The following is a 19,437-nucleotide window of genomic DNA, read 5'->3' on the forward strand; positions in this document are numbered from 1 at the left end:
TGTTAGAATAATTTCACCACAAAATAAAATTGGGGTGAATTATTTGCAAAGCTCCATTCTGATTGGTGATTAAAGTGAAAATATCATGTAATTGACCAATCAGCGGCAATGTTAGATTGGCAGGTAGTGCTCAGGGGGTTAATGCCTTTGCAGAGAAACAGCCCAGTGGGATCAAACCTTTTTGTGAAAGCACTTGTAAGCATTGGCTTGAAATAATGATATGATTGACCCTGATTAATAACAGTTTAACTTTGAGAACTGCAACATTCTAAATATAATGAAGCATAATCCTAATAACTAAATAAATTTTTAAAAAGTGCAGTGATTTATAGTGCGCTACGCACATGCACAATGCCTAGACGTTGATCCACAAGCCTCAGCACACTTTACAGGTTGTCGCTTAATTATGACTCAAATGCTCCTTAACCTTCAACTGCAGACGACAAGATTCATATATTCAAAAATTTCAGAATTGTACATTTTCATGACCATATTTGGAATTAGCATGAAAAATGCATTAAAATGAGTACAAATAAACCTAGTATTGGTTCAATGGTTCTTGAGAAAGCTCTTGATATTTTGAGAAAATAATATCAAAACTTGGGACTTTTTATGTTGAAGCCTATGGCCAGTATGTAGATCATTAATAGTAACATTGCATCACATAACATTTTATAGGGCAACAGTGGTTTGAAACCCAAAGAGGGTGAAGTGACTTCTAGACCATGGCAGTGGCCCATCAACTACAGGGTAAGTATTCATACCATCCACAATGGGCTATTCCATTTAAACTTCACACTACCCCTGTGGAAGATTTTGGAAATATCTTCCACAGGGGGACTATGTTTTTCAAATGTAATTGGTCATGGTTAATCATTTTGAAACCCATACTCCCTCGTTATTATGGCTTCACCTATATCTTCCACAACAGGAGTGAGTATTTCAAATAGAACTTACCCAACTGTCTATTCTATTCAAAACTCATATTCCCTCTGTGGAAGCCTTTAGTTAAATCTTCCACAGGGGTAATGGGACTTCAAATGGAATAGCCCAATGGCTGTTTAATTCATTGTATTAAGAGTTAATCATTCTGCACATGATCTTGTGGTGTATATACTATGAATATGTTCTATGACTCTAGTGTCATCAAGTCAAATCCAATGTAATTAAACTTTTTGTTCCTTCCCCATTAAAGGGCTTTTGTTTAAATAGGACATCATCAAAGTTTTGGTTTGTTCCCTTATTGCATGTATTAAGTAGCTAGTCATTTGTTTTTTGCTCTATAGCGATGGATTTAAATGTTCAAACTACCAAAAGCATATTCACATACAGTATTTTTTAATTTCTTGTGAAATATAGATTAATTTACCAAATATAGAGTATGTTCGAGGAAGTGAAGTAAAGGTTAATGTCCTGTGATGACACCAGGTAACTCCTGGCCCACCCCAGAATATAGGAAGAACACCTACACCCCGACACACACCTGTTGCAGCCACCCATAATCAGTGTATCTGTTGACCATTAGGCCAAAAATAAAAGATAGTTTGCTTGTCCTCCACAACTTTTTCAGAATTGGGTCGGTCAATTGGATTTTTTTTTTTCCTTTTAAAGGTCATTGCCAAAACATGACTGTATGCCTTTAATTAGCTTAATGAATAGCCCAAACAGTTGTTAATTGGGATATTTCTCTACTGTATACCACTTCATTCATGTTTTTAAAACAGTTTAGAAGTGTGTAGAAACTGTAAAAAAACTTTTCAGGATGTCAAAAATGTTGAAAGGAAAAAAAAAAACCTTTTTCTGGAATTTCTAAAATTAGGGTCGGTATTCATTTGTACAATAAAACAACAAAAACCTTTTTTCCAGATTTTCCAGATTAGGGTTGGTCGGTGGTGGACAAGCAAACAATTTTTTTTTGGCCTTACTATGAACCAAAAGTCATATCTACGTACTGTTGGTGTTTGATTTGCAGGGCCAGCGTTTTTCTGGAGTGAACGAGTCTGATTTCAGGGTGTATCTGCTTGGTAACCCTGTAATATGGTGGGGTAATCTGACTGTATTGGCTCTATTTTGTGTGCTGTTATGTTTATGGGCTTTATGGGAGCAGAGAGGGTGTGTCACCCAGCCACACAATAAAGGTATGTCTGTCAATTACCAAATAGTTTTGTCTTTTTGCCCTGAACTTGTTTTATTTGCAGTCAAAGAATTATTGAACTACAAAAAATATTGAGCTTTAAAGCCTTAATGTACGATCTTTTTAAATTTTTAGATTTTTCTTTTTTCTTTCAAAATGATAAAATAGTTAATATGCAATCATTATGAAAGTTCCCAATACATTTGGATGTGAAAAACATTGGTAATTTGCAAAGAAACAACATCATAAACTTCACCTCTATCACTCGAAATATCTCACACTTTTTGGATTAGAACACCTAGTGCGGCCTCAGAGTTCGTCTCCTACGCAGCCAGTTTGGTTACGCTCCCTCCACATGTGTGGAGGTGCTCCCTCTACATGTGTGGGGGGTTCCATGAGGGCTTTGTGACAATATGTCGGACCAACAGAAAATCATCCTGTTTTACTACAAATAGGGCAAATTCGACAGTTTGCTCATAGATGTAAGTTGGAACATATGTAAGTATTACAAATATACCAAAACAAAATCTGGTTTTGAAAAAAAATAAAGGTATATTCTGAAAAAAGATCGTACATTAAGGGTATACGATGTATAGTTCACAGCATCTTGCAAATGGTAGTGAGTGAGCTTTAGCAAAAATTGCATTGCTCAATTCATAGCGAGTATGTAGAAGAATTTTAATATCACAGATATAGTTTTGTAGGTCCTGTGGTTCTGAGTTATGTTGTAAAGAGGGCTGAAACAACAACACTTTTGTAAAACATACATAACTCATTAACAACAATAAATTCAGCAAGTTTTCAAAGTATATGATTTGTAGAATGAACTTTTGCTGTGTTATTTTTCAATAATATATTGATTCAGATAATGAAAATGGAATTTTTGGCTGCTTCGACCAACAATACCTCGTATACCCTTAAGGCTTTAAATTGATGTGATCAGCAGTTAGAAGTAGGCCTAGTTACGATGTAGTTGTTGTGTTTTTATAATTGGTTTTGGTATGGTTTGACTGTAGAAAAAAACATCTTTATCAGTTTCCTGGCATTGATGAAAGCAGAATGTATTATTTTATTGTTATGTGTGTTTTATCTTCAAACAGAAAGAAACCAGCGGATGTTTGGAGCTGGCGCCATACTTGTACTAGGCTGGGCTTTGCATTACCTACCCTTCTATTTGATGGGTAGGGTTTTATATTTCCATCATTATTTTCCTGCCATGTTATTTAACAGTATGCTTTCAGGTAAGTCTAGTAGGGTCAAATGCTGGTTTCATACTTTCTGCCGCTTGCCGCTGAGCGGCGTGACACTTCATCATGCTGCTGGCACTTGTCTGCAAGCGGAGCGGCACACTGTTGAGCGGCAGTGGCATGACTCGGAAAGCCACTCTTGCCGCTCAGCACCGCTCCAAAATCGTATTTTGTTCTCATACGTCAGAGCGGTGGAGTGATTGATATATCAGCTTGCCGCTGGTCACCGGTAGCGTTTCTGGTGCGACTGCGCAGTGAAGCAAAATCATCTTCAAAGCGGAAAGCGGCAAGAAAGTATGAAACCAGCATAAAGGTGAGATATTGGTAAATGAACACTAAAATAACTGAATCAGGACAGTCTTCTTCACATAAATATTGGAACACCTACATTGTATAACCACATCACAACACTCGAGTACACATTCAGGATGTTACACCTATTTGCAAACACGTTTTGCACTGAAAGTTAAAACTTCAACACTACACTATTTTTCGCTCACCTGGAACCTTTTACACTGCCCAATTTGGTGCATTTTATGGCATAAACATAAAGTTAGGCTCTGATTGGCTAATTGAATCACGTCATCATCACATCAGCACCTCATTCACCGATCAAACTGGGTATACTGTGCCAAAAAAGTACCCAAGACAAAAATCCCAATTTCAAAACAGAAACATATTTGGGTAATTTTTTTTCAATAGACGCACTATCTAATCCTGCACATCATAACACCACATTGAATCCAATGTGACCTGAAGAAGTAGAGTAACAAACAATTGAATAGATGAAAGTCCAATTTTCAAAGTGACAAACTGGCCTATGCAAGGTGCAAAAAGATTCCAACAAGCGCAACAAAGAGACAACACAGTTTTTTCAATGAAGCTTTATTTCAAGCAGTTTTTATTTCAGTTTTTACTTCTTTGTACTTTTCATAACTTTAATTTTATTTGTCAGTTCTTTTATTTCAGTTTTCTTTTGTTCCGTTTGTTTTAAATTAAAGACACGCATAAATTAGCCATTCACCACTCTCAAACCAGATGTCTAGTCTGTGGATTTTTGAATAGACCAGTTTTTCACTTTTAAAACTGGACATTCGACTAATCAAATGCTTGTAACTTTACTTCTTGAGGTCACATTGGATTCAATGGGATGTCATAATGTACCAGATCAGATAGTGCATCAATTAAACAAATAAATGTACACAAATATGGTTTAGTTTTAAAATTAGGACTTTGTTTCCAAGTGTAAGGATACTTTTTTGGCGCAGTGTAGTATTGTGTGATGCAGGCTTGACCTGTTTGTTTTTCCCACGATCAGTCGGCTAGTGTGAAAGGTCTTTGCAAAATAGTATAGTAAGATCTAAAATATTGGGGTGACCATCAAGAAATGGGACAAATTGTGGTTTTCAGTCAAAATTGATGTTACAATGAATTTTAGTAAGATGGCCTTACTCGCCCCAACTGTCTCCCATGCTACAGCCCTGCACACAGTGAAGGAAATGCCGTAGGTTTGAATCGATGCAGGTGATTGTTGCAAGGATACAATTATAGTTTGTGAGATCACAGGCCATGAGCTTGTTGGACTGAGTGAAATATCATGTTATCCCAAACCTGTGATGAATCCTATAACATATATTCTGTAGTGTCCATTATCCAACACCTGCTGCACACCGACATCACCCGGTTAATAATTACATTATACAGCAGAGACACTGAAATGAATACCCGGGATTGATACATGTGAATGTGCTATGCACAATTTGACATTAGATGATAAATCTTTGGATACCGGGGTAGAAAATGATGAATATCTCCCGTATGGCGTAATTGATTAAGTCTAAATAAGCCAGATTTGGTTCCTTGCACTTGAATATACGTGTTCAATGGATATGATAGTCGTTAGCTAGCGTCTTGAGAAAGAAGCGTGCATCTTGAACTCAAAAACTGACAAAAATATTCTGATTTTATATGTGCCGAACTATAGTGCAGCGTAGGCTAGCTGCACTCACTCATGCAAGCAGTCTAAAAGCATATGACCATTGACCTCATAATTTATTTATTTATTTCATTCTTATTTAACCTGGGTTAACCTTTCAATGCACTGGCATTGTTCTCCCAAGGTGCCCAGGTGGCACAAGGCCAACATTAAAATACACAAGATACAACATATAAAAATACAGAAGGAACAATAATATACATAGTAAAAAACTAGCACAAGATTTAAAAAAGGTAATCGGCAAAAAGAGTAGATCAGGGTCAGGCGGGACAGCCGGAGTAGACCACCAGCCACATGCAGGCCGCAGAACCCCAACCCTGACCAAGGCACTGGTAGGGCACCCAGGCTGGTCAGGGAGCAGGGAAACAGCAACAGTAATTGATCCTCTCCAAGCCCCTAACCAGTCACAGTCCCCAACAGCACCCCATCCAAGGAGAAAGGTCCAGCGATCCACACGCGCCCAGTACACCACCTGGCTGCCCGTCCATACCTGAACACCCATGTATTGCCCTGAGAAAGACACTATAAAAACACATTAAAATACATTGCTATATAAGACAATATTGCACTAGTGCCGAACCATGGGCAAGTCCATTCGTGTTAGCAGAAGGTCCATACTTCCACCCAACGGGAATGCCGATGTCGAGTCGGGGGTCCCCGGTCCCCGCCCGGTCGGGCAAACGCCTATGGCCCAGTAACCATCGCCCCAGGTAAGCCATATTGGTAAACTAGGCCTCCAGGGCGAAAAGCGACAACGCCAAGACATCAGCCACCCGGGCAAGAACCGCAAACCCCCGCAACAACACCGACACCCCAGCAGACTGTAGCTAGGGCCTTAAATCAACACAAATGGGCACACCCATGGTAAGGCCACATAAGAGGGAAGCATGTTGAAAAACAGTTGCATATAGTGCATAATCACATAATTAATTAAATCAAATTTTTCATTGCACCTTTAAACAGTTTTGTAGTGAGAGGAACCGGGGATTTACAAGTGATGTTGAGTTTGTTCCAGGACACTGATCCTCTGTATCTGAAAGTTCTTTTTCCTGACTCAGCCCTAGGTTTTATTACCCTGCTTGCTTCCCCTTGTTTGATAGGTGGAGTAGGCATTGATTTTGTGAAATATATTGCACAGGTACACGGGGGCTTTTTTAGCAATACATTTGTACACCATGACATTGAGATGTCTAGCCCGTCTTGTATCTAGGTCAGTCCACCCTAGACATCCTAACATATCTTTGGTGGGGAAACGCCTGTTGACTTTTAATATGGTTTTACCAGCTGTTTTGGAGCTTTGTCAGCTTGTTGAGATGTTTAGCGGCATTACCCCACACCACATCGCAGTAGTCCAGGGATGGAAGAATTAATGATTGGTACATGTTCAGGGTGTCCTCTTTCAAGAAAGACCTGGTTCTGTATAAAACCCCTATTTTTCTATTCACTGAGTTTCTGACATGATTAAGGTGACCTTCCCAAGATAGAGTGGGATCCAGATAAACACCAAGGTACTTGAAGAGTTTGACCTCTTCAAGGGCATAATCTTGGATTTTAACTTCAAATTTGTCAGGGTTCTTTGCACGTTTGATGTTACTTCCAAAAAGCATGGCTTTTGTTTTTTTGACATTAAGGGTGAGTTTGTTCTTATGTAACCATTTGGTCACCTTGTACATTTCCTGAGTTAATGTTGTAGCAACCTGAGATACACTTTGATTTTTGATAAAAATTGCTGTGTCATCAGCATAGAGACACACCTTAGCCTGGTCCCTATTTATATGGGATGGAAGATCATTAACATAAAGGCTAAACAACAGGGGTCCTAGGATAGATCCCTGAGGCACACCAAAGAGAACAGGAAGCATATCAGATTGCTCGTCATTGATTTTACAAATTTGAAAACGATCACTCAGGTAGGATTTGAACCAGTCACGCTCCAGACCGTTGATTCCACTCTTACTCAGCTTGTTGATAAGCATTTTGTGATGGACTGTATCAAACGCTTTGCGAGGGTCTAAAAAGATTGCGCCAGTAAACATGCCTTCGTCCAAGTTTCGTAGGAGGTAGTCTGAAGCCTGACTGATCAGGTGGCATGATATCATTACTTTGAAGATAACTATATAATTGATCATGAATCAAACACTCATACACTTTCATTATAGCTGGTATTACAGAGATGGGGTGATAATTACTTGTTTCAAATCTGTCCCCTTCTTTAAAAATGGGTGTTACTCTGCTTTGCTTCCACTTGGCTGGAACAACTCCACTCCCAATACTCATGTTCATAATGTATGCTAATGGCCCAGCTATGACACAAGCGCCTGCTTTCAACAGCCTAGGACTTTATCATCAAGGCCTGTGGCTTTGCCAGTGGGCATCTTGGCAAGTTGTTTGTAAACCTCATCTGCCATTACATTAATGAACTTGAATTGGGGTGGTGCTACACCATCCACGGGGTCGGCAAAGTTATCATGTGTATCATCAAAAGCTTCAGCAAGTTTTTGACCCACTGTAGAAAAATAACGGTTGAAACAATTAGCAATATCTTTGTTGTTTGTTAAAACATCACCATTTTGATTAATCCCAGTAAAACAATCTTGTTGAGACTTATTAGGAATAACCTTTTTTAGAGTGTTCCAGAACTTACGAGAGTCGTTACCTGCTTCTTCTAGTTTATCATTAAAATGATCTTTTTTGAGTTTAGTACCCAAGATGTTAAGGGAGTTTCTTGCCGTTCTGAAATTGTCCCAATCAATTTGACACCTGGATTTGTCAGCTTTTTCTTTAGCTTTGGTGACCTTAGATCTGAGATCAATATAGTCCCTGTTAATCCACGGTCGTGGATTATTAGGAATTTTTCTATTTTTGAAAGGAGCATGATTATCGCAGATTGGATTGAATAACCCGGTAAAAATATCCCAAGCATCATTTGGATCTTCAGCTGAATCAATCTTACCCCAATGGACTTGATTGAGATCATGAAGGAAAGAAACCTCATTAAATCTTTTGTATGAGCGGGCCTTGATGTATTTATAGCCGCCCTTCTGTTTCTTATGCCCTTTTCGGGTAGCATACGCTAGCGAGTGGTCACTAAGTGCATACGGTAAAACTCCATGTTCGGTAAACATATCAATTTTGTCAGTCCATATATGGTTGATTAAAGATATTGAGTTCTGAGTAATACGAGTTGGTTTGTTTATAATTTGTTTCAAGTTAAAGTTTGACATGGTATCATTTAACTTACGCCATTCCCATGAATTCTTTTTAAGAGCATCACAATTGAAATCCCCCAGGCAAACAATGTCACCTGGGGTTCTGTTACCTGAGTTGAGTTCCTGAAGGTCTTCAAGTAAGATGTTTAGGTTTTCAAAAAACTCTAGTCGGACTTCAGGAGCATATATAATACAAGTATAGATGGGCCTAGTATGGGGAAGTGATATTTTAACCGATAATGTTTCGAGATAGGGGCTGTTACTGATAATGTTAGTTACACTGGCATTAAGGCTTGATTTAATGAAAAGTACAACTCCCCCGTGACGTGTGGCTCCATGAGCATGGTTGTTGGCAGCACGGTCTGAACGAAAGATGTTGTAGTTCGGGATGCAGATTTCGCTGGTCTGAATATCGTCATGGAGCCAGGTCTCAGTAATACCAATAACTTCAGCATCTGTTTCATGAACTATTTGACGAATGTCATCCATTTTTGGTAGCAAGGATCTGACGTTAAGGTTTAAAAAAGTCAGTCCCATTTTTGTGCTAAGGGATGCGTAATCTGGAAGGTCTACATTTTGGGGAGAATTTGAGTTTTGTGGAGGTCCTGGGTTCCACTCAATGTCATTATGTTCGAACAGGCTGAATTGGAACATGGATGATGAGTTTGCATAGAAATACATTTTTGCTTTCTGGCAGCTGAGGCACTGTTGTTGTACCTTGTTACAGTAACAAATGCAGGGTAGTCCAAGTCTTGTTGTTGTTGGGTAGCAACATCATCCTGGATACGGAGGTGATTAATAATGGGGGGCACTACAGTTAAGCTTAAGCTTAATGACACAAAGTACTGTAGCAAAGTTAATTGCACAAAGTTATTGCCATCAAGAAGAGTTGTTGAGACTTCATGTTGCAAAAACAAAGCTGTCAAAGTTTTATTCAGAGGGTAAACTGTCACATAGGCCAGCAAAACAAAATTAATTTCGTTTTACACAAGGCTGACATTTTTTTCAACCGACGATCGATGCAGGTTAGAGTTCCGATGCCAGATTACAATGTCAACCCTAAGTATAATACTGCTGCTATTTCGTGAAGATGCAGAATTCGACACCTATGACAGTGCAATGAATTTCATGTACAGTTTCAAAGACAATGTTCATAGTTTATATTCAGCTGTTTTTTATCACTCACAGGACGATGGAGGTAGTAGATAGCACGTTGGACGTTGTCAGCTTGTAGAAAATTCCAGTACAGTGTCATTATCTTCTGCAGCAATAATTTCCACTTCTCCACTTTTTATGGTTACCTCTTCATCATTTTGTTTGACTGATGTCAATATTGTAGTTTGTAAGGAATTTAAACTCCTTGTATCAATTTCTAAATTGTAAATAGTACATTCGTCTCCCTCGTCGATTTGAGTAATGTCTTCAGCATCCCCAAAGTTTAATTTGCATTGGTGTTTGCGTACTTCCATCGCGGATTTTGATGATCCGGAATGTCCACCCAGTTCCTTTTTTGATCTCTTGAATCTGCTCTACTTTTCCTTGTATTGACATTTTTATACGGCGTGAATGTTTCCGGTTTTCCTGTGCTTCCGCTATCGACATCACTTGAGGTGTTAAGATGGCTTCAATCTTATTTTCCGAGACGGTGAAGGTTGATGATGTGGTTGTCATCACCTTAGTTGGTGTATGTTCGGACTTTGTTCATTGATGTTGTTCTGACGAATGATAAATTGAAAATAATGGCGTATACATGCTCACTCACACAGAGAGAGGTCAATTACCAGGCTATTGTCAGTAGCTTTAGTCAGATGTCCCTCGGCTCATTATTCGTCTCAAAGGTCGGAACAAAATGGCCATGTGTGACTGTGGATTCAACCTACCATGGCGATTTCTGCCATGAAGATATCAGGACGATGACACTCTGTGCTGCCTGGCATCAATGATGGCTCACCACAATGATGAGTCCATCGTTGGCATCCATAAATCAAATTTATACTTAAATATCTGAATTGCAATAAAATGTGGTTTTCTATGGTTATACGTTCAATATTTTATCATTACATCACTACCAAATATTGAACCTTAAGGGGGTACTACACCCCTGGCCAATTTTATGCCTATTTGTGCATTTTTCTCAAAAATTATAGTGCATTGGTGACAAGTAAAATATGTATATTATAGGGGCAAGGACTACAACTACTGCACTGAAAGTTCAGCAACTCACGGCAAGTAGTTGATTTATTGATCAAATATTGGTTTTCCCTCATTTTTGACTGTAACTCCACAACTGTTGTCTGTGTTGAAATAAAATTTTCAGTGCAGTATTTAACAATAAATCAACTACTTGCCGTGAGTTGCTGAACTTTCAGTGCAGTAGTTGTAGTCCTTGCCCCTATAATATACATATCTTACTTGTCACTAATGCGCTACAATTTTTGAGAAAAATGCAAAAATAGGCAAAAAATGGTCAGGGGTGTAGTACCCCCTTAACTTACTAGTGAGATGCTTGTCTCCAATTAAACACAATATTGATGCTGTCCGTATTTTCAAATTTCTTTGCAGGTATTGTATTGGACTTCCTATTACAGAGTGCTAATATATTTATATCACATAGAATGATTCAGCTGTGTCACCATGGTGGTTTTGTATTCATCATGGGGATCATTTCATATAGGTATGTACAAGTTCAAGTTCAGTTTTATTAAATACATAGGTATGTACAAGGGGGTATCAAAAAGTTTTTTTAATCACCCAGAAATGAAAGACCTATATCAAGGAAATTTTGTCAGTGCAATCACTGGTCCTTATGTACACTATGGTGCAAAAATGGTCTCATAAGTATGTTTACATTCTTTACAGGTGGTGCTAGATGCCAGTAACCTAGTTATCACGCATAACCTGCAAGATGGAGAAATTTGAGGCAAGTAGCGTGATTAAGATCCTACTTTTGAAGCGTTACAGTGCCCAGAAAATCTATTATGAAATGAAAGCTGTCTATGGTGGTGATTGTCATATGGCACTGTTGCTTTTTGGAAAAGGAATTTTTATTTCATCATAGATTTTCTGGGCAATGTAACCCTTAAAATGGAACTTAATCATGCTGCATGCCTCAATTTTCTCCATCTTGCTGGTTATGCGGTTACATAAGCAGTTACTGACATCTAGCACCACTGTAAAGAAGGTAAACATACTTATGAGACCATTTTTGCACCATAGTGTACATAAGGACCAGTGATTGCACCAGGGACAGACTTGGGTTTCAGTTTTCTACTAGCCCTCCGGGCCAGTGAAACAGCAAATCTACTGGCCCTGCAATAAATTTACTGGCCCAACTTTTTCAATATGTTCTACTGCAAAAAGTGCAAATAAAGAAGCATGTTCCCATGCCCGTAACCAGGGGCAGGTGGTGAACACCCCCCGCCAAATGACACATTCACGAGCGAAGGGCTGAAAAAATAGAGGTTTTCAGTCAAAAAGGTCCAAATTTTAAACAAAAGTCCACTTTTTAAAAATCCTGGTTATGGGCCTGCACGTTCCAATGAGACTTTTAAAGGTAGAGACTACCAATTAGGCCTACCAAACTTGACACATGTTACTTGTGTGTTAACATTATTTTATTCTGTGCCACCATGGACCCTTAAAATCTTTTTCCAGGATCTATGGTGCCACTTTAATTCAAGCAAACCTGAACATTTTAAATTGTTTTGTACTGAGCATACTCAATATAGAGAGAGACTAGTCACTAACACAAGTTCAGTCAGTAGTCCTTCCTTAATCTATAGTTCCAAAAGTTCAGAAAAGAAAAGGTTCAAGTATGCGGTGTTTGCGATATCGCTATCATCATCAGATAGAGCATGAAAGAGCTTGGAAATAGTACGTAGGCCTACATCGCCGTAAAAGCAGCCGTATATTTCCAACTTGTTTGCAAAAAAAATCATTCAATAAAAATATAAATTACACACAGGTACAGGTGACAAGTGGAGCAGAAACTGTGTCCAATTATTGTGTCCATCACTGATTATATCTTGCCTCAGTCATATGAGTTATATCAGGATCAAAAATCTAGTGGCCCGCTGGGCCAGCATTGTTGGAAGTTTACTGGCCCGAGGCAAAATCAACTGGCCCCGGGCCACTGCTTAAATCCGTCCCTGGATTGCACGGACACAATTTCATTGATATAGCTCCTTCACTTCTGGGTGATTTAAAAATCTTTTTGATACCCCCTCGTATGAGCCTAGCAGATAAGACTGCAAAAATAACACTCAGTTAGGTACCTTTCTTCAAATTATGAGCTTCATTCCAGAGGGGCTCTTCTGTAGAAGTCATGTAGAAAAAGTGAATACACAACAGTGCAGTTTCTTTGATGTCATTTCTAAAAGCAGATGCTTAACCCCATGAAAACTACCTGCCGATTGGCCAAAATGAATAATGTGTCCAATTTGGAACTAATCAAGGAGGGTATTAATAAGATCATCTGCAAATGCACGTTTGACCACAGATAGAGTAAAGCCTAGACATAATTGGCAATTGAATGTCAATAAAGTCCAGACCTAAAAAAACCCAATAAATTACACATAAGAATTCACTAAGACTAAGAAATCAGGAGGGAATAAAATCTGCTACTCAAACTTGAGAAACTGCTATACAATTAGAATTTTGCATAGCACTTTCGCTATGCAAAATCTGATCACTAAATTATGCATTTTGTCTGTATTTAGTGTACCTATTACCACATTACAATTAAACAAACAAGTTCCACAATGAGATAAATTTGTTAGTTATTATGTCAAGTCAAATCAAAAAGACAAAACAATGGAACATAAAATTCAAAACAAAGCTGCTCGCTTGATTTTCGGTATCCATAGACGCGATCATATATCACCTTATCTCATCCATCTTCACTGGCTCCCAGTCAAGCAGCGAGATAACTTCAAAATCCTTGTTCTCATATATCAGTGTATAAATAACAGTGCCCCCACCCCACCTACTTGTCTGAGCTAATTTCTATGTACACACATTCCAGCAAACGTAATCTTCGCTCCTCCAAGGACGTTACCAGACTCACTATTCCCAAGACCAAAAGATCTGCAGCTGACAGTGGGTTCTCAGTGTACGGTCCACGCCACTGGAATTCACTACCCACTTCCATCAGAGAGGCCCCATCACTGCAGATCTTAAAACCCACCTTTTAAATTATTGTAATTTAATTTATTTTTCTTTGTACTGTGAAGCACTTTGAACTGCAAAAAGTTTTAAGTATGTATGTATGTAAAGTGGATGTTTAGCAGTACATGAAACCAATCATATGTCATTGATTTTGTTTAGTTTCTACAGATACAGCCCCCTTTCCTACGGTATGACTGGACCAAATGCCAACAACTCAACCAGTGTTATGTCAGGACTCAAATGGATGGACTCATGGGAATTTTAATCTTGCTTGGTCATCATTGAGATGAACCACTGATACTTTTAGCTTTTAATGTGTGAAAACAAAGGATTACTTCCAAGGAAATATTGATAATAAGGAAAGTGAACTTCATTGTGTGGTACATCCTGAAGGTTTTAAATGTATTCAATTGATCTTTCATTTTTTTTGTCCATGCAGTTTGTACGGAATAATCTTATATGCCGGACAATGCAAGGTACTGCATACTTAAAGCCACTTTAGGGAAAATATTAATTTCTTGATCCTGAGAACACGTACTTACTGTGTGCACTGTGTATGTTACATTTTTTTGTGGAATGACACGATAGCAAGATCTACCTTTCATATATTAGCCAACTGCCTAGCGACAACATTAAAAGCCCATTCAGTGATTTGCTCATCCGGATGATCGTAAAAATCATCAAAATTCAGATTTTGGTACCTTTGTCATTGTCATAGATGTGCACATAACCTGCTAGTGGTTCAACCAAAAACCGTGTATTTAAGACAAAATAAGGCATTTTACATGAATCTGTAATTTATATACTAACAGTATATAAATTAGCTATATGTATTTGAATGGGGCTTCAACTTCGTCAATACTGCTGTTTTCTTTGTTTTTTGCCAAATTTTGCATTTCAAAAATACCAAATGACATTTGAATGACTTATCCTTCACTTTTAAGCAATTTATAAACAATTTTGATTTTTTTTAACTCTTTCCCTGGAATTACTGAATGGGTCTTTAATTGAAGGTCGTAATTGGTTAGTTCAGTAAAAGGACATAGGAAGGTGTGACCCTACCGTAAGCGTGTGTGGTAAGTGTTGTACGCTCGACACTATTATTGCATGCCAATTGCGCTTTCAAGATCGAGAAATTAATGTTTTTCTTATAGCTAGCACAGAAAGTTTGATGCAGTATACTAACAAGGTAGTGAAGAATTTGGAGACATAGAAAACTGTGAACTTGTACATGTTGCATAACTGTGTTTTTCTTATTTCACTGTAATTAGTCATTTTATATATGTACATTGTATTAATATTTATTGTCATTTTGTTTTCCACATTACAATAGCTGTACAATAGATTTCAAACATTTCCACAAAAATCATTGTTTTGTATATAAATCATTGTTGTCAAATGTAATTCATTATGATAATTAATGCACAATTAATTATATGTTGTAATATTCCCCCCCCCCCCAAATTGCATTCAAAATATTGCTATGTATGTATTTAGTATCATTAAATGCAGTCCCCCCGTAGATTTTTGATTCATATATTTGGAAAAAGACATGAGTATTTATTACTTGACATTATTATATTAACTTATGCCCCCCCACGTTCAACTTGGGATTGACACCCTTGCATGTAGCATCTTGTCATTAGTGGTGCTTGAAAATTATTTTTAAACTATTTTGATTCAAGGTTTTAATTGTTTCATTTCAAAACCTTATTATGTTTGTAAGATATGAAAGGAAAGTCTTCATATCACATGACTGAACAGGATTTCTAGCAGAAGAATTCTAATTTTGCAGTACATACATTTGAAACCTGTTCAGTTTTGACCAACATTTTCAAAATAAGACCCAGTTTCAGACATCATGTGGTTTTCAACTAAAGACTGCACAAAAAGTAACACAGCTGTTATAAATACGCCTATAGCATCAGAACTAATACTTGTGTTCACAATATTTCAACATAGAAAGAAGGATGATTTATTTTGATACCCCATTTGTCCAATTTCGTTCAATATTAACAATACAGCAGTGTTTTTAAAGAAAAATACCAGAATTTAAAAGTTGCAGCTATTTGTATTGATTTAAAGTCAGCGCGAAGATAATGGAGGGTTTTACATGCTACAATGTTTGCGTAATAACCATTGATCGCTGTAAACTGCAACTTTTAAATTTGTGTATTTTTCTTAAAAAGCACTACTGTGTTGTTAATATTGAACGACATTTGACAAATGGGGTATCAAAATACGCGGGAATAAATGAAATCATCCCTCTTTCTATGTAGAAATATTGTGGAAACAATTATTAGTTCTGAAGCTATAGGCGTATTTATAACAGCAGCATTACTTTTTGTGCAGACTTTATTTTCAAGCTAAAATAGGGGTGATATTGAAGAGAAATGACATTACAGAATTTGTTATTGAAGAAATTGTGAAGACATGTAATGTTTTAGGACGTAAAAACACCCTTCTTTAATTTTAAAACAATTAAAACCTTGTGTCCAAGTTCATTGAATGGATAATTGTACTGAGATCCAGAATTTTGTACTGATTTAAAAAAAAATTCTACAGAATAGTGTATGGATACAGGAAACTGTGACGATATTGATTTTGTATGGAAAATACTGGTTTTAAGGTTAGCAGCTGTGTTATGATTATGTTCTGATACTCTGTATGCTTAAGTATGGAATCAAATTATATAAAACAACAACAAAAACCAACATATGAAGAGCTTATTCCAAACCGTGTTAAGTCCACTATCCCATGTTTCTGATTTCCCTGTGCGATATTGTAATGTGTTGTAATGCTAGGTATTATAATTTAGCAAACAGTGAATGGATGCACAGTAACAATACTTTGTGAAGCTTTTGTCTCCCAAATGAGAACAATAGTCTGCATATTGTTATGCAGCATTGTTATGGTAAATAATAGCTTGTTGATGGTACAACTGATTACTCATTGTTGCTAATGTCAAACTTGTCAAAGTAATTATTATTGTATCTCACAAGTAAATGAGACACATGGGGTTGTGGACTTAATACGGTTTGGAAATAAGCTTTTCATATATTTAAGTACTTTTATGATTGGTCAAGTTATTGTCATAACATGTGTTGGAAACAAGACTGAAGTTTGGAATATCAGCTAGTCTGTTAGTATAATTATTTATAGTGTCTCGTCTCAAGATGAGAGTAACCAAGTTGGATTTTGCAGTGTCAGATTCGAATCATGCATGCTAACCTTAATCTGCAGGAAGCATACATACCTGTAGAAGTGAGAATTGTCCATACGCAGGCAACACAATCGCGTAAACGCACCGATTCCAATCTGCTACTGGGAAATCCAACATGGCGTTACTCCCAACCATTTCATTGAAGGACATAGGTTTAAAGGGAAGATGACAAAAACCTCTTGGCTTTTTTTGTACAAAAGTATAGAATTAATTCCACTCAAATCAATTTAAGTTTTTATATTAAATCAGGAGATTTCTGGTTTTATTCAGAGTTCACCTATCGAGTGCTTGCTAACACGTCTTGTGAATGTAATTGTATCATTGATTATATACGTCTCAGCTGTGTACTGCTCCATGCAATAATATGTGTAATACGATCGGTGAGCTAATACACCCATTGTAGGCGCTGGAATGAAATAGCAATTTTCTTTGTTTTACATCATTTGTTTGGCTCGAAATTAAAAGCAGACAATGAGATGAGTAAAAACAAATATTTAAATAGGAATCTATTCTTTATGCAAATCACACATTATTGCTTTGAAGCATATCATGGTTTCCCTCAAATTATTATTTCTTGGATGATGGTGGGTAAAAATGATAATCTGTACCCATTATAATTCTTCCCTAAATGATACTTGACAATTCACATACCCTGTACAGCAGGCACTGCCAGCCAATGACCATCTATTTCATTCTAAAAATAGCCCCATCTCCATATTAATATAATAATATATGCTCCAGTTATAAACATAACTTTTTGTTCCCCAAATTAGTTCATTTTATTTTAACCTTCCTTGAATCCAGTCGAAACTTCATTTTTCCTTCCCTTTTCAAAAAACAAAATTCTTCCCTAAAGGGATAAAATTATTCCCTTTACTTTGGGGGCGAATAGCGGAAGAATAGACACTGCTGTTAAAGCAGGAACATCTTGAGTGCTACATAGTTCTAACTGAATGCAGAGACAAAATTTGGCAAGGGGTGAATAAAGCTATATTTTTGCAATTGTACAAAACTGACTTTCAGTGGTACAGTGCTTTTATTAATCTTGTAGTACCACATCAATATTTGAGTGGTCTTGCTCCAATAACAATGAGCCAAGAAATCAACCTTTTAACATGTAACAAGAGAAGATCAGGTACCCATGTATAATCTTACCTGAAGAGAATTAACCCTCTGAGCACTACCTGCCAATCTAACATTGCCTCTTGATTGGTCAATTACATTATATCTTCACTTTAATCACCAATCAGAATGGAGCTTTGCAAATAATTCACCTTAATTTTTTTGCATGGTGAAATTATTCTAACAATATTGCTGATTGGCCCATTTGATAATGAAAACATCTTTTTGGCCAATCGGCAGGTAGTTCTCATAGGGTTAAATTACACAAACTTTACACATTTCATATAAATTAGCTATTTTTAATTTCATGTCGTAGTTAGAATTGTTGAAGATACCCTACCCAGCAAACACAAAATGTATTACAGAAAATTGTTTAAATGTTGGGTTATATCAAGGGTATGAAACCTTCTAATAACATTCAGAAAACATTTAAAAAAAACATTCTATCATAATATTATGAAATATTGACAAAACCTTTGTAGAAATGTTTGCCAAAAATATTTTGTAATGTTTTGAGAACATTTTAAAAATTTAGTGCAAAACATTTAAAACATTATTAAAACGTTCTGACCAAAACGTATTTATCAAATGTTCATAATTTTTTTCAAACATTTTTTGGGCTATCATATCATATTCAGTTTTAGAACAATTCAAGTTCCTACAATATTAATCATCTTTAATGTAAAATGATAATCAAGATTAGAGAGGCAACACATTTCAACCTCTTGATTGGATTTCACAATTGCACTTACACAAAATGTTTTTGCATCTAAGAAGACGAAAAAAAAGAAATCATGTTCTACGGGCGGACGGACCTTCATCAACATCTGTAAATAATTTGCAATTTGAGAAAATACAATTTCCGAAATTTTGGTCGGCATTCATTTGTACAGATGAATTTTCCCCCAATTTGTTCAAAATCTGGGTCGGTCTGGCCTGTAGAACAGGGTTTTCTTTTAACGTCGCCTAACAGTATAATATACACTCATGCATACTTTTTGCATATAATTGGATATTGTTATCACATTGATATCAAGAGGTATAACATGATTTGAAATAATAATGTGATATGCTTCTGAACTTTGCTTTTGCTACTTATACCTTATAATATGCAGGGTTTGGTTTTTGCCAGGAAAACGGCAAAAACTGGCAAAAAACACATTTTGTTTTTCACCTGCAGCAAAAACCTGCAAGCCCTGGTGTGATATCAATGTTCACCCTGTCAATTGTACATTTAACATTTAAAGTTTTTTCTAGCATGTCATGTGAAATGCTTTGATCAGGTTGGATAAGGAGTGGTCTATACCCTTACATTAATCCTTCAAAATACATATGATTTC

General features: G+C 36.9%; 1 protein-coding gene across 1 annotated transcript in view; it reads left to right on the top strand.

Moving 5' to 3' along the window:
* The window catches only part of LOC140153477 (protein O-mannosyl-transferase 2-like), a 35,330-nt gene extending 18,877 nt beyond the window's left edge, over positions 1–16,453 (top strand). The window contains exons 15-19 of the mRNA XM_072176239.1: positions 679–750; positions 1,973–2,138; positions 3,235–3,375; positions 11,149–11,260; positions 13,912–16,453. Of these exons, the coding sequence (XP_072032340.1) occupies positions 679–750; positions 1,973–2,138; positions 3,235–3,375; positions 11,149–11,260; positions 13,912–14,017 (597 nt within the window). The 3' untranslated portion in view covers positions 14,018–16,453. The remainder of the gene's footprint in view (positions 1–678; positions 751–1,972; positions 2,139–3,234; positions 3,376–11,148; positions 11,261–13,911) is intronic.
* Positions 16,454–19,437: the final 2,984 nt, after the last annotated feature.

The sequence above is a fragment of the Amphiura filiformis genome, chromosome 5, assembly GCF_039555335.1.
Source record: "Amphiura filiformis chromosome 5, Afil_fr2py, whole genome shotgun sequence".
Classification (NCBI taxonomy): Eukaryota; Metazoa; Echinodermata; class Ophiuroidea; order Amphilepidida; family Amphiuridae; genus Amphiura; species Amphiura filiformis.